Below are 16,300 nucleotides of genomic sequence, written 5' to 3' on the forward strand. Positions count from 1 at the left end.
ACATTGATAAAGCCAATGACAATTCTTGGTCTATGGTTGTCTTGAAATGACAAGCCGATCCTCATACTAATGAAACATGTTAGTTACAAAAAAAATTGAATTAATGTTGAAACATGTTTGTATACTCCAATCAATATATATCCAGTCAACAAGGCTAGACTAGAGCGACCACCTTCACTTTTATTTAGCAATATCCATTCTTACCAAAATAAAAGGGCAACATAATTATGCAGAAGATGGTGGAGGTAACACAATCCACTATAGTAACCCCATCAGATCAAACCCTAAAGCACAAAATCTACCTTTCCAACCTTGACATAGTCGCAGATCGCAGCTACACTCCGACATTCTATGTGTACCCTTCCTCTGGCATGAAAGATTTATTTCCCATCGAGGTATTCAAAGCCGCTCTGGCCAAGGCACTGGTGGTTTTCTACCCGTTGGCAGGTCGGTTGAGCCGAGACCCACAGACTGGCAGACCTGAGATTGACTGCACTGGAGAGGGAGTAAATTTTTTAACGGCAGATTTGGATGCAACGGTTGAGGATTTCAAGGATTTCAAACCGTCAGCAGAGATGAGGAAGATGCTTGTGCCGGTGGTCAACTCCGCAGACCCCCCTTGCATCATTATGGCCATCCAGGTAATTTGTTCATAATACTTTCTTCTTCCATTTATTTAACTGTTTTTTTTTTTCTTTTTTTAACAAACACTGCCATAAATATCAATGTACAAGAGTAATTTATAGCTATACTGTTTCAAATGTATATATTTGGAATTTCAGTTTTGTTTAGTTGTGGTTGCCTGCCTGCACGTAATATGCGTCCATATATTGTTCATTAATTTCTTGTTTGTTTGTATTTTTCCACCAACTTTATAATTTTTATTATCTCTTCAATAAGGTGAAAGTTTGAGATATATCATAACAGCAGTGGTAATTTTTTTGTGATTATTTTCAACAAATCTTGTATACCAAGCCCCCTGTTTAATATCCATTATATATGTTTGGTCAAATGATCTTAATTAAGAGCTTCTATCAAATCTGTTAAATAGAGATCCAGCAATTCATTTAATTGATTCAATTCGGTTCATCAAACAAATAGTCAGTTCTTTCTCAACGATAGCAGCAGAATATATAATATCTAGAGCAAACGATACCTGATTTGGTAACAAAATTCGGGCTAGCTACGTGGGGGCTAGGATCCACAACCATTAATGGTGCGCCTTTGTGTATTTTCCTAACATAACATAGAACTTCTACTGATCTCTCTCTCTCTCTCTCTCTCCCTCCCTCTTCCTCTCTCTCTCTCTATATATATAGAGAGAGAGAGAGTAGAACTAGGGTGTTCTTAAGTTCAGCAAGGCCCTTGGTGAACTCAAGTCTAAAACTCATTAAATCAACATTAAATGACGAATCCGAACCGTTGAAACCCGAACCCTTGAAACAAGCGGTCAGAAAACATTCAAAAAATAAATGCATTAAAATTAATTTATTAACCTTCTAATTTTGACCGATTGACTTTATACTAAATTAATTTGAATGTTTAAAATTTTCACATGTAGACGCAAATACGACCGTAGCACCTTAGCCAACAATGAACGAAGGCCCTCTATGCTATGCGTAGCACCGTAGCCAGCTCCTATATATATATATATATATATATATATATATAGTTGAGCTACGATACTTTGGGAAATAAATAGGTTGTTTTACTTTCTGCTAAAGTCTTCATTTATAAAATTTAAATAGTTGATCCAAACTTCTCAATATGATCTCCATTTAAAAATCACTGTGTTTTTATTTTAGTATTTTATTTAATGCAAAAGATGTGATTTCAAAATAATAAAAAGTTCGGAACAATGGACAATCACATTTCAATATGAGGATCATATTGAGAGGTTCAAATAGAGAGAGAGAGAGAGAGAAAAAGTTGGCTATTATACCAACTTCAGTATAGAACACTTCATTATACCAAGTGGTTTTTGTGTTTTCGAAGTTCAAATAGTCGAACAAAAGTGTTCAATGTGTTCTCCATATTAAAATGTCATTGGAGAACAAAATTTACATTCTTTTGAACTTTTTGCCATTTGTTTCGAATTTTTTTTAGATCGTTGTTTTTATATTATTTTGAAATTTTTATCGTATTAAAACACTGATTTTTAAAAAATCTGAAAAATAGTAAAATAATTCAAAAAATATATAAAATTTGATCTCCAAGCACATTTTAATATGAAGAATGCAATGGGCGCTTCAAATCGACTATTTGAACATCAAAATCGCAAAAACCACTTGGTATAACGAAGTACTTTGCACCTACATTGGTATATTAGCCAACCCCTCCCTCGCTCTATCTATCTATCTATCTATCTCTCTCTCTCTCTATATATATATATAAATTTGGATGGGTCGCGAAGGCGTTCTCCAACTTCGATCTGTTTAAAATAAATAAAAAATATTAATCCATATCCTAAACATATGTAGATTTTTCTCATATTTGTTCTGTAATATATAACTGTAACTCACCAAGCTATTTTTTCTTCTTTTGCCAAGTAGATAACTTGCCTAAGGTGTGGCGGCATAATCATCGGCCTTGCAACCCACCATTATATCATTGACGGCTACAGCGCCGTCCTTTTCATCAAGACATTATCAGCCTTTGCCCGTGGCAACACAAGCACCATCCCTACTCCTTTTTTCGACCATTCCCTCCTCCGGGCCCGCTCCCCTCCCTCTGTCTCCTTTGACCATTCCGACTACTCCCCAAATGTTTATCAATCCAAAGGTCTGTCAAACACCTCTCAGGTTGTATGTTCAAATCTCAAACTCACAAAAGAACAAATCCACTTGTTGAAAATCCTTGCGGGTGGAGAGAGGGTCTCTACTTTCCGTGCAGTAGTTGCGCTGTTGTGGAAATGCACCTGCATTGCACGTGGACTGGCCTTTGATGTAGAGACCCAACTCATCATTCCTGTTGACCTACGTGGCCGCTTCAAGCCACCACTTCCCGCAACTTACTTTGGTAATCCGACACTCCGTACCAAGGCCGTAGCTAAGGTGGAGGATCTTGTATCCAACACGCTTAAATTTGGCGCAAATTTAATCCAAAATGCGGTTAACAGCATCACTGATGAATTTGGACGATCACTTATTGACCACCTGGAGTCAACAGATTTAGAGTCTCTAGGCAAGTTAAGTTCAATGAGTAACACAAGCTTGATGGCAGTAAGTTGGCTTAGCTTTCCCATGTATGATGCTGATTTCGGTTGGGGCGAACCAATACTAATGGCACGTGCTGAAATGTACGGAAGTGGGTATGTTTATTTATCTAGGGTTCCAGAAATGGACGGCGGAATTTCAATACTAATTGGACTGGAGCGCGATAGCATGCAATGCTTCAAGAAAACATTGTACGACGAGATTGAGGCTCCAAGGCCTTAATTAGCTACTAGCTACAATATTCGAGTGACCTAATTTGGGCTGCAAGCTCTATACTATATTGGGCTTCTTTGGGCCTTGTACCTAGTTATTAATGGAAATAAAAAAAAAAACCAATTAAAATGAAATATTATTTGCATTAAAAATGCAGAATAGGGGTAATCTGTGTCAGCTCTCTCTCTCTCTCTCTCTCTTCCTCCTCTAACACGCGCCACGGCTAATCCCAAACCCCAAAATTCGAGCTGGAAATAGAAGCTCTCTACAAGAAGTGGAAACGGGTTCAATAGGAAGAACTCGAGTGCGTGCTAAATTGGACTCTGGATTCAACAAGGGAAGTAAAAGAGGATAGGCGACACGAGTCCGAGTGTGACACAACTCGAAAGGACTTACTTCGCCACTGTGGATTTTGTGATCTGCATTTGAGTCGTTGGGTATCCTTTGAACTCAGATGACTCATAATGAGAACTATACTTTTAATATTTTTAGACCCTAATTTCAAGAGTATGATCACAAGCATATGATTCTCTATTTATTGGGGTGTCGATCCATATATAGAGATAGTGTATTAAGTTTTAAAAATGTTTTGTGGCGAACAATATATCAAGGTGTTATAAGTTTGATGTTTATCTATGCTGCATATGGTACTGTCACTGCCGCGTACGGTATAGCATGTCTCCAAGTACCCCGTGCACAGTAGTCACTACCCGCACAGTGAGCTGGATGTTTGTTTAAGTGATCTGAGGGTTTTCAGATCTTTCGATCAGCTTTTGGGTTGCCAAGACAGAGGTATATATTTAAGGTATGAAACTATGTTTTGCCCTATACTACCATGTAGTTGAAATAAATCCTAAAGACCCCACCTAAATTAGGTTTCCTAATGTTGTTTTAACTAAGACCTAATGTATCCGAACAACGATTAGTCCAAGTCTAAGTGCAATTTATATTATCCTGCCAAGGGAGCACTTTGGGTTCGAACCTTAGTCTTTGAACCGCTCCCAAATATCGTTAGCCCTAATCTCACCACTACTTACGAGTAATTTCCTATATGAATTCTCTGAATTGCTTATCGAAGGCATATGGAGAACATTGGCATATAGTAGAGGGAACTATGTATAGAAAGACGTATTAAAAAAATAAAATACAATAGAAATTCAAATCATAATGCAAAACAAAACATAAATATATATTAAAACATAATTAAAAATTCAAGTACAACCCTCATGCAAGAGATGAAAAGTTTAGCCTCTCATTGACATTGAAACACAATAAATATATAAAAATAACATAAACACAACTCAATTAAAGATAGAAGAACCTTCATGCCTCCTAATGAGTCGACTTCTGCCTTCTTTGATGATTTTTTCGCTACTCGAACTATAATGGCTATACCCTCTCTCTCTCTCTAAGTAACTCTTTAACCTAATCTAACAATGAGGATTGCTAGCTATAACTATATGAAGAACACATTGAACACACTAAAATCCTATAAAAAAGATATATTTATAGTCTTCATATACAACAGTGGAAGTAGCGGAGAACCTGGGGGTCATGGAGATCATGATGGGACATGGGGTCCGTCCAAGATTAGTCAGGAATTGTATAAAAATAGCGTGGCCCGTCAGCAAGGCAGACCTTTTAGAAGGCCCGTCCGGTCATTCGTCCGGTCTTCTGACTTGGCTGGTTTTCTTGAACTTTTTTCATTTCGCATATTGTGCACTTCGTGAGAGGTGTTGCATTCTTCATGTGATGTTCAATTTCGACGGCTATTTGATAATCGTTGAAATATGATATTTTTGCTATGGTTTTGGCCTAAATACGCAATTTTTTTCAAAACCTTCCAAAATAACTCGAAAACACGTTTGCAGTAAATAAATCGAAAAAATAGCTACTTCACATTCATTTTTCGCCATTTTTAGAATAAAAAGATAGTGATTTTTGCTGTATGATTTTGCATTATCACACCCCCAAAGTTAAAATTTTGTTCGTCCTCGAACAAACAAAGTAAAAACTACTCTAAAACTATTGGGTTGACTACAAATTATCCTTCAACAAAAATTTTAAAATTATTGATAAATTTCCTAGGAAGCGAACCCAAGGCAAAAATGTCTGTTCAATTTCTAATATTTTTACTTTGTTAAAGAAATCGTAAACCAATCAATACCCATTTCTCGTACCGTTAAAAATTTGATCACTTCTTTGTGCTAAATTTTATAGAGTAAGTGTGTTAGTAACATGAAACTTTATGATGTAAATAAATGCAAGAAAGTGAATACACCTTACCCAAATTGGCTATATCTTTCTAGCGTATAGATACAAACGAGAGGTTATGCGTTCCGAATGTAGCTCAGGATTTCATCGGGTGATTCCTCTAGTGCATAGATACAAACGAGATGTTATATTTTCTGAATAAACATAATATTTTCATCGAATTCCAATTCAAGTTGAGGTAGTGAGACTCATTTTAAGTCCTCTTTTCATATATATATATATATATATATATATCTATATATATATATATATATATATATATCTATATATATATAGAGAGAGAGAGATAGGCTAATGTGCTTCCGGTAGCATATGCGTCGAAATACACACGGTCCAAATTTGAAATTTCAAAATTCAAAAAGTCAATCTGAACCATTCATCTTTTTCTCCATATTAATATGTGCTTGGAGACCAAATTTTATATTTTTCTGAATTTTTTAACTATTTATTAAGCTACTTGGAAAATTGTTGATCCAACGGTGGCTTAACAAAACAGTAAAACCGTTGGATTAGTGATTTTCAAAATGACTTAATAAATAGTAAAAAAATTCAGAAAAATGTAAAATTTGGTCTCCAAGCACATATTAAAACCGCTTGATTAGCGAATCCAACGGTAAAACCGTTGGATTAGCGAATCCAATACCTATACGAACACAATCTGACCCGCTTGATTTGCTAGGTCTAGCAACAGGTATCATTTCTGGTACAATACAGAGACCGTGCTCAAACTGGGCCTACTATCAAATAGATCAAATTGAGGCAAGGCTTAAACACCAGCAGAAATTGAAACACACAGACAAAGTGCACATTGCCTGTCATTAGTTATTGCATTTTTTAAGTTGTAGGCCTGAAGGCCCAAAAAGAAAATTACACTATGAATTTGTGACACTTGAAAGCAAACCCTTGCCATTTTCAGCTGGTCTGGATCCAATTCAAAATTTGAGTCAAAGTGGTCCTGGCCTGCTTTCCTCAGCCATTGCATCTAATATCCTTCAAGCGAAATTGTAAGTTCTGATAGTAACTCTAATCTGGATTCGCTTGGGGAACTGATTAGTATTAATTTTAAGCATTTAATTAATTATCACTTAGAACCATGTTCTATATATAAGTCGTGCTAAAGAAAAAAGGGAAAATTGGATCCATGCCACTCCAAAACGGTGAATTTAGAAAAATGCCACTCCAAACTTTATGTTTTGTTAAATGCCACTCCAAATCACATTTATTAAGAAAATTGCCACGAAAACCAAATTTGTATACATTTGTAATAAAAAATTAACATAATATGTTGTATTTTGAGTAGTATTTTTGTATATTCCAAAAAATATCGTCAGAGTAACCCATTTAGTCCAATCCGATCAAAAAAAAAAATCAAAAGAATTTGTCTTATCAATACGTCTCCTCACCCTCACCCGTCTCCTCTCTTCATCTCCACCATACCTGATCCGATCCAAAAGAATTCGCGTCCAAGGAGGACAGTGCCACGGAAAGGAGAGGAGCAAGGTTTAGGTGTTGTTCGTCCAAGGGGGCCAATTTCAAGAAGTCTCTAAAGCTGCTCTCTCGTTACCTTTTGGGGTGTTGTTCGTCCACTAGCTCTTTCAAAGCTCCCACCTTCTCATCCATAGAGAATCCATGGATGCTTACCATGGAGATCCTTTCCTCTGAACTAAGCACAGCTTGGTGCATCAAGCTTCTGTATGTCCCATTACTAAGCACCTCCATGTGGTCCCCCAAATGCACGTGCACTAGTTGCCACGTGCCACCATTGTTGTGGCTTATTTCTAGTCCGTAATCAGAGTGTGCTGGTAGACCGAGTTTGAAATTCTAAGATGTGTTTTTATTGGGGTAGTAATTTAGGACCATAAGTTGCATTCCGTTCTCTAATTTTTCAAGGCTATTTTGGTCACTTCACTTTTACTGTAAATTATTTATTTAAAATTATACATTCATATGGTATTTGTGGCAATTTTCTTAATAATTAAATGTGATTTGGAGTGGCATTTAGCAAAATAGAAAGTTTGGGGTGACATTTTTCTAAATTTACCATTTTGGAGTGGCATGGATCCAATTTCCCCAAGAAAAAAAGGTGCTCTAACTTAGAAGGGACGTGATATGAGTACCCGCACTCTCATCCCCTCATTATCCCCCCAATTTTATTTGTTCAATCTCATCCACATTTTTCATGATCTATAAGAAATTTTGCGAATCTAAAACCACGAACGTCTTCTACGCAATTTTATCTTTCAAATGAGATCCATGATAACATAATTTCAAGCTCGTCATCACACAAGTATTTATACCTCGTCATTTAAGTATTTATACCTAGTATTTTTCACATATGACACTGCTTATATTTAAAAGTACTAATATTAAGTATTACAAGTATTTATACCTATGCACGGAAATATTTATACCTATATGGTTAACTATTTTTGTTAGAGAAAGGTTGACGCAGGGACGATTAGGGAAATGTGATACAGAGATGCGGGGTCCACGATTAGAGATAAAATACTTACAAGTATAGGTATAAATACTTGCACAATGAGGTATAAATACTTGTGTGACGATGAATCCGAAAATACGTCATTATGGATCTCATTTGAAAGATAAAATTGCGTAGAATACGTTCATGGTTTTATATTCGCAAAATTCTTCATAGAACGTAAGAAATGTAAAAGATATTGAAAAAAAAAACTCACCTCTAAAAACGTGTATGATTTTTCTTCCATGTAGTTTGAGTAGTCCTTCTATATAGTTATATCAAGTTAGACATGCAAGTATTAATATCTTAATTTGCAAGTATTTAATTAATTAAACTTGGAAGATCACAGTGTTGTGAATAAATTTAATTAAACTAGTTAGTTAAGTTAGTTTATGAAAAGTTAAAATCTATTTAAGAGATGAGGGTACAATGTAGGTATTGGAGTGTGGGATTGAAATAATTATTCAACTTAGAAAGAAAGAGAACGTTGGAGCAGTCGCAGACACCATAGCCATACACTATGGTGTCAGTTTTTTTTTTTTTTTTTTTTCGTTTCTTTATCTTCTTTCGGGAAATTATAGAAAGCGTTCATCTGTAATTCACGATGTCTTCCCTATAATGTCAATTTTTCAAATTCCAATATGATATTTATTATTTTTTATTCTTATTAATACAAATTTCGACAATAATTCCAGTTGTCATAGCTAAACAACTCTCAACAAGTTGCATTTGCTTTAAGATGACAAACGAAATACAGGTTAGTGTGTTTGTATCCATATTTATTAAAAAAATTTGTCAGTACATCTCTATTATATTATTAAGCACGTTGGGTGTCCGATCCGCCAATGGCTACGATTGAGAGATGAAACTTCAAATTTGATCTCAGCTCTCCAATTACATATTTTGTCTTCTTTTGATTAAATGCATTTGTTTTATGTATAGAAGTCCAAATTTAGTTAAAAACATACCCACCACATATGCTGCCACACGATACGTTACAATTAAAATTGAATAAATTCTGAAATTTAGCGATATATTTATCTGTTTCCTTATTTTTTTTTGTTTCCATATTTATCCTCTTCAATTGAGAAGACTCCACCTTCCATTTTCTTATTTATTGTTTCCTTCTTCGTTTCTATACGGATCACAATGGAAATCATTTTTTTTTTATTTTCTTATTTCTCTTTCTTTGTTTCTATAGATATTGGTGTAAGCAATTTAGAATATATTTCCGATATAGAATATATCAATGTGTGTGTGTGTGTTCTAAATTGGAAACAAAGAAGAATATAAATTGGAACGTGTGTGTAAATATATATTTTTCTTATAATATGTGTGTGTGTGTATATATCCTATACATACACACGATAACACTTTTTATTTATGTTTTTTGATATCATATTATATGTTGATATTGAATTGTTGTATGATATTTGATATTAGATTCGAATCGAGCTATTATTTGATATCATTGGTACTTAAAAATAAAAAATCATCACATCATCAAATTATTATCAGAGATCACGATTAAAGTTAATTAAAAATACATAATCATATAAATTTTCTATTAACATGTGTTTTAATTTTTAGATATTAATTATTTTCATTGATATATTTGTTTCTTATAATATGTACCCGTTGCAACGCACGGGTATGATACTAGTAACTATATATAGCTGTGATTTTTTTATTACGGAAAATGTACCTTTTATTTTTGCACATCTCTCTTTGGATATATTAAATATATACATGTGATAAATCAGAAGAAAAGTATTATTTGTAACGACTATTTAATACAACTTAACTTTCGAGTTAAAGTTTTAAGTTGTTTGAAATTTTAATTTTACGTAATATTTTTTTATATAATATTTTTTTGTAGTGTTGAAATTTTTTTAATTATCTATTAAATTTTAATTTTATATCGTAAATCGTGATTTAATAATAATTAATCATTTTTTAAAAATTCAGGTTATAACAAAAATCACATGGGGTAATTAAGGCCACGTGATTCGCATTGTGTGCTCCCATTCACTGATGTGAAATTTCTTGGATAACTAAGTTTTTTTTTCCAATTTTGTTATTCAAAGATTGGTGAATCCGCATCGTCTGCATCAACTCAAAAGAGCATCTTTTTAAGTTAACGCATCTCGGCCGTCTGATGTTAAACGGAGCTAATCCGATCACAGTCTATAATTCTGAGTCCTTTAATATTAGTGTGAATCTAGTTCGCACAGATCTTAAAGCCAATCGGACGGTCTAGATGCATTAACTGAAAAGATTTTTTTTTTTTAGTTAATGCAGAGGATACAAATTCAGGATTCGCTGGGCTGGGGACATTGCATGTGATGCGTTGAGAAAATTAATTTATTTATTTTCTCAACGCTCTTGTTAGTTGTGGTTGCCATGTTGTATTACTACCTCTTCTGTCAATGGGAAAGCTACAGAGTAACAAAGGGGAAGAAGGTGTTAGAGAGCGAGCGAGGGAGAGAGAAAGAGACATATATATGTATTCATTTCTTTGTGATCAAGAAATATACTTATATACACATGGATTTCAAATTCAGTTCCTTCGTCACAAATAACATAGCTGCTTTCAATTTTTCTAACTTCTCTCCTTCCACAAGGTTGAACCCTGATCGACTCTTTGAAGGAGAGAAATTAGGAAAATTGAAAACAGGTATGCTATTTTTTAAGAAGAAATTTAGTAGGGCAAAGTGGCTATGTCCATTGCCACAGATGACCGAAAGTTCTCAAACAGAACTTCAAAATCTGATCAAAGATTTGAAAGAGTCAATGGCGCTGAAGGTTCTCATGGATCGTTCATTTACCAATGGATTTGTGGCCGTGTCATCACGCTTTTGTTGGATGGTGAGTACAAGCGAGGTGCTGCTGCTGCTGTTCCGATAGGAAATGTGTCCGTGCACACATTTTGTTTTGGTGATTGTGAGGATCCGAAGGTATAGTTGAAAATTTCAGGCAATAGTTTGTGCTGCATTCTGATCAACTATAGCTGACTGGGAGGGCTTCTCAATTTCTCAGGGTGGTTGTTTAGAACCTGACAGTGACCGTCACTCAAATCGGAAAATTGGCCGAGACGGAACGGTATCGATTGGGACCGAGCCGATTTATACCCGAGTTTCTCGCTAGAGTGATTTTTACGTCAAAAATCGGTTAAGCGGGTTGACTTGGCCGAGTGAACCGATTTTTGGTCCGAGTTAGACCTATTTGTCAATTCTGAGGCGAGCTTCGGCCGATTCTGTGAGATGGGTTTGAGTATTGTACGGGAAAAACGTGGAGTCTAAAAGAAAGAAGAAGGATCTGATATGTGGGACCCTGATTTTTGTAATTAAATTAAATGGGCTGAATTTGTTGGGCTGTTTCCTTTTGATATTCGCTTGTTATTTTCTCTAAGTGGGCCATCCGTTCCTTATTTAATATTTATTGTAAGTTTTTTGGGTCAATTTTCGCCTAGATATTTTTAATCAAAAATTTGGGATTAGCTTTTCATTCAATATTAATTTAAAAACACTGGTTTAGTTTTGAATATTTGTATGATATTACATTAATAGGTTATTTGATTGATATTTTTATCTACACATAATTTTAAACAAATTAAATTTTTTACCAATTTGTTTTCTATTTGTTAGTAGAAACAATTTTCTATTAAAAAAATTGAGTCGCTGATTCGATTCAGCCAATTCTGACCGATTTATCCAATCCCAATTCCACAATCAAGTGATTGATCCCGGTTCCGATTCTAATTTTCAATGCCATATAATCCATGGACATTGCCGCTGGTTCTGTAACTATATCATTCGCCGATATGGCGATATCTACATTCAAAAGGTTTGTAAGGTGTTAGTTGACCTTCATAGCTCCTTGCTATTAGAATGGAACGGCGTGCAGATGTTCTCGATGTCTGTTACAAATACAAGTAAATCAAATCACAATATCTTGCAAACAATTTAGCAACGCTTCTTCGTGGTTTTACCAATGCGATAAGTTAAGGATGCCAAAACCTCTTCCAGCCAAATATTTGACATCAATCTCACCGAAAAGGAAAATATCAACAACTCTGAGTCTATTTTCTGCGTGAGTAAATCTCCATGGGCATTATCTTCGTAGGTAAAGGCCCAAACAATGGCAGTTTCTAAAAGTTTCCAAATGCATAGTGGTTTTTTCATTTAAAACCGCCAAGGGAATTACCAATCGTGTTGGTACCTGTTTGCGAGCCTTGTTTTCTGCAAGTCTAATCACACTCGTGGGTGACATCACCATGCATGGGTGTTTTTGGTTGTGCGTATGCACTGCGTGTCTACTTTTTAACGAGTGTATTCATGATCGTGGTTATTATCACCGTGAGTATTTATAAAATGGATGCTTTAGCTCGTGGGTACAAACTGTGTACCAATGTTTCTACATGTGTATTTAAGCTTGTGGGTGCCATCACTAGGGGTGCAAACGGATCGGACATTATCCATTCGGATCCGTATCCGATTTTTTACGGATATGGATATTCGGATACGGATAATTTGTGGATACGGATAAGGATATGGATATGGATATTACTTGTGCGGATATGGATATGATTTCAATTTTTGAAAGCGGATACGGATATGGATAATATCCGTATCCGTAACTTTTAATTAAACGGATATCAGTTTGCACAGACCCGGCAAAAAAATTTCTAAAATCAAACCTTTGGACTTCTCTTTTTTCCACGATGGTTCAAAATATTTCTTTCATTGGGATTTGGGGCGGAGGCTATAGAGGCCATATTGATTATTATTGTTGTAAATTTCCTTTTTTTTATTTTATGCTGCTTTGTTTCCCAAACTGCCGCCGAATTCCAAAAATAGATTAATATTCCCAAATTGTTGCTTTGTTCAATAGATTATTTTCGTGACGGTTTGACAATTCGACTTCTTCTCTCAAGTTTCAGATCTAAGGTACAGAATAGTTTAATTTTGATTATTATTGTTGGATTATTGTTCATGTGACTCCTATCTCACTGAAATTTGACTGTTATTGTTGGATTTTAGCTTTCGACTCACTTGATTTCTATTATTTTCGTTAGATTTTTTTACTTGCGGTCTTGTCTATTTTAGCGTTAACAAAATATTATTAAACTATCTTTTTTTTATTTTAGAATTATATATGTTTAGAGAGAATATCTTTTGTGTTGGTATATTTTGATTCGAATTATATTTATGTTGGTGAATTTTAGTTAATTGGATATGGTCGGTGAATTGATGGATTTTAATTATGGCTATATATATTTTGTAGTGGCATAACATATGTATTTTGAATTAAGAATCCGAATTATATCCGTATTCATATTCGTTTCTGAAAAATATTTGATCCGTATCCGTATCCATATCTGTATCCGATTAATATCCAATCCGTATCCGTATCCGAAAAAAAAAATATAGATACGGATATGATTTTAGCACTATCCGATCCGTTTGCACCCCTAGCCATCACTGTGCATGAATATTTTCTACAAAAGTTTTTTAGCTCGTGGGTATTAATCTGCGTGTCTATTTTTCTACATGTGCATAAAATATTGTGCGTAATATTCTCTTTTGTATTTTTCTACATAGATATTAATTGTGTGGTATTTTGTACATGCGTAATCATGAATGTTGGTACTTTTTCAGTATTATTTAATTTTGTGGTTTACTTACCGCATCAGAATCTTGTTGATTAGTCTACGGAAATGATTGATACAAAATTGACAGATGCCAGCACCATAATTGGTGATACCAATTTATTTAATTATAATTCTTTCTACATACCATTAGCCCCGGTACGGTACCATGTTTACTTGATTATATATACTTAATTAGAAAGCATTCACGTATAAAAGCTAATAATCTAGCTTTGTTAATTACGTACCAAATTAGCATAATATAAAACACGCTAATTTGCCTACCCTTAATGGCCTAAATCTCAGAATATTGAGGTTCTCGACACCTTAATATCTTGGAGTTTTTAACGACGGAGCCTTGCGTCTTTAGGCAGATTAAACGTTCCCACAATTAATAAAAGTCCTCACGCAAGTATGGTACAAATTATGGGGTTTTTTTTTTTTAATAAAGTCGGAGTGACCCACCTGTTTCATTAGCTGAAACAAATATTAGTTCTTACAAAAGCAATGGATAAATCCATTGGATACAAAATATAATGCAAAATAGAACATGCCCATAAGAGATCTAAGAGATCCTGGTACCTAATGATCAGCAAGTAAGAAAGTAGCATTTTAGGAAATCCTGACTAATAGGGAGCAAGACAAAACACACAACATAACAAAGTACAGTATCAATTAGTACAATTAGGACAATCCCAATGATCAGAAGTAACCGATGCAGAACCAGAAGAGTTACAATCACGGAAAAGCTGTAATTCGAATTTCCTTTGATTTTTGGGCAATTTAAAGCTAAGATCCTGACCGGCTTTTCAAGATTTTCGGTTTTCTTTCTTGCTCTAGCCCTTTAATGGAGGGGGCCTCTTTTACTGTGGCGCTGGGTGCGTTTGCGACATCCATCCAACAACTGATGGCGTGTACACAACATCTGCTGCGATTGGGGCTGCCTCTCGACGTTTCCTTGGGACGGGTCCCTCCGAGTAGTCCGGATACCGGGTCTGGTCCGATTACCCAGGGTGTCGTTTTGCCACCATCTCACTCTGGCTCTACAGCACAAGCAGCGACGCGATCCCTTGTCGACGTCGTCAAGTCTTCTATTCCGCGGGTTTCACCTCAATTAACTGTTGGCCGACCCGTTTCACAAGGTATTGCACAGGGTGGCAGCCAAGATCGATCGTTTCGTCGACGCTTTCATTTGAGGGATCGTCTTTCTTCCAACCCTAGATCTATTTTTTGCTATAGATGCGGCGATAGAGGTCACAAGGCAAATGTTTGTCGTAATGCCTTAGTCTGTTTCACTTGCAACAGATTAGGGCACCGAGCGAAGAATTGTAAATCCATTCCAGCCCTTCCCTCTTCTCAGAAATCTGTGGTTTTACCTACGATGGCTACACCTGGACCTGCTCCCTTGATTCGGATGTTTCCGAATAGAGAGAACCAGCGCCTTCATGACCATTTGATGGATTGTTTGATCTTTCAGGATACTTATGGCCTTGGCTCTTCTTACATCAAGACGCATCTTGCTCGAGCTTTTCCTGAGGTTATTAAGCCTTGGGTGGTGAAACCGATGCCAGGTTCGATTTTCTTGGTGGAACCTCCAGATCTTGGATGGCGCAAGATGGTTGTCGCTAAAGGTGAGGTTTGGTTAGGTGATGTAAGTTTTCTGGTTGAAACCTATGATCCTTATAAGCATGATGGGGGTGTTGATCCGATTCCAGTGTGGCTTTTGATTGATGGCATTCCTCCTCGTTTGCGTTCTGAGTATGAGTTCAAGAGGGTGGCAGATGAGTTAGGGGGTATTGTGATCGATGTTGATCCTAGGGCGACTGAGGAGCTTACAACAGTGCGTATGTGTTTGGGGTTTCCTAGTCAGAAAGTGCTTCCATCTAACAGGGATATCTCGTTCATTGATGAACACGGGAGGCATCGGTTCTATCCTCTGACAATAGCTGTTGAACCGCCTCTTGTGCCTACGGGTGAGGTTAAAGGTAAATTATACTGGCAAGAGGTTCGGAAAAGAAAGGATCTCGGGTCGGGATCATCGACTGACCTTGGTGCGACAGGTACTGGGGATCCGGTTTCTGGTACTACAGAAACTGGTGTTCAGACTATGGGGGCTAAGGGTACGGGTGCTATGGGTACTGGTGCTAAGGTTTCTAGTATTAAGGTTATTGGTGATAAGGAGGTAGAGGTTCTCACGGCTAACGGTGCTCAGGGGGATTTAGGTACAACTAGTGCTAATAGGTTTGCTCTTTTGGCTAGTTCCACTGACCAGGATAAGGTGCCCGAGGGGGGCCAACAGTGGGATAAGTGGGACAAGTCTCCAAGCAAGGGTACAGCAGCTGCGGTGATACAGGATGAGGTCATTTCAAGGGTGGATTCAGGATTAGGGGGGGCTCCAAACCCTCCTGTGGCTCCTGCACCAGCGCGTGCAATTTCTGTGCCTGAGCCGACTCGTCACAGTGATCGCCA

At 36.2% G+C, this 16,300-nt stretch overlaps 1 protein-coding gene across 1 annotated transcript; it reads left to right on the forward strand.

The window, feature by feature from the left end:
* The first annotated feature begins 236 nt into the window (after positions 1-236).
* Positions 237-3,437, forward strand: LOC144560898 (putrescine hydroxycinnamoyltransferase 1-like). The gene is made up of 2 exons (XM_078310120.1): positions 237-641; positions 2,553-3,437. Exons 1-2 carry the CDS (start codon positions 237-239, stop codon positions 3,435-3,437), a joined length of 1,290 nt encoding a protein of 429 aa, XP_078166246.1.
* Positions 3,438-16,300: the final 12,863 nt, after the last annotated feature.

Source organism: Carex rostrata, chromosome 10 (genome assembly GCF_964058835.1).
Source record: "Carex rostrata chromosome 10, lpCarRost1.2, whole genome shotgun sequence".
NCBI classification, from domain to species: domain Eukaryota; kingdom Viridiplantae; phylum Streptophyta; class Magnoliopsida; order Poales; family Cyperaceae; genus Carex; species Carex rostrata.

Coding starts and splice junctions, on each gene's coding strand:
- LOC144560898 (XM_078310120.1), top strand. CDS start 237: ATGGTGGAGGTAACACAATCCACTATAGTAACCCCATCAGATCAAACC. Junction 642..2,552: donor GCATCATTATGGCCATCCAG/GTAATTTGTTCA, acceptor TTTGCCAAGTAG/ATAACTTGCCTAAGGTGTGG.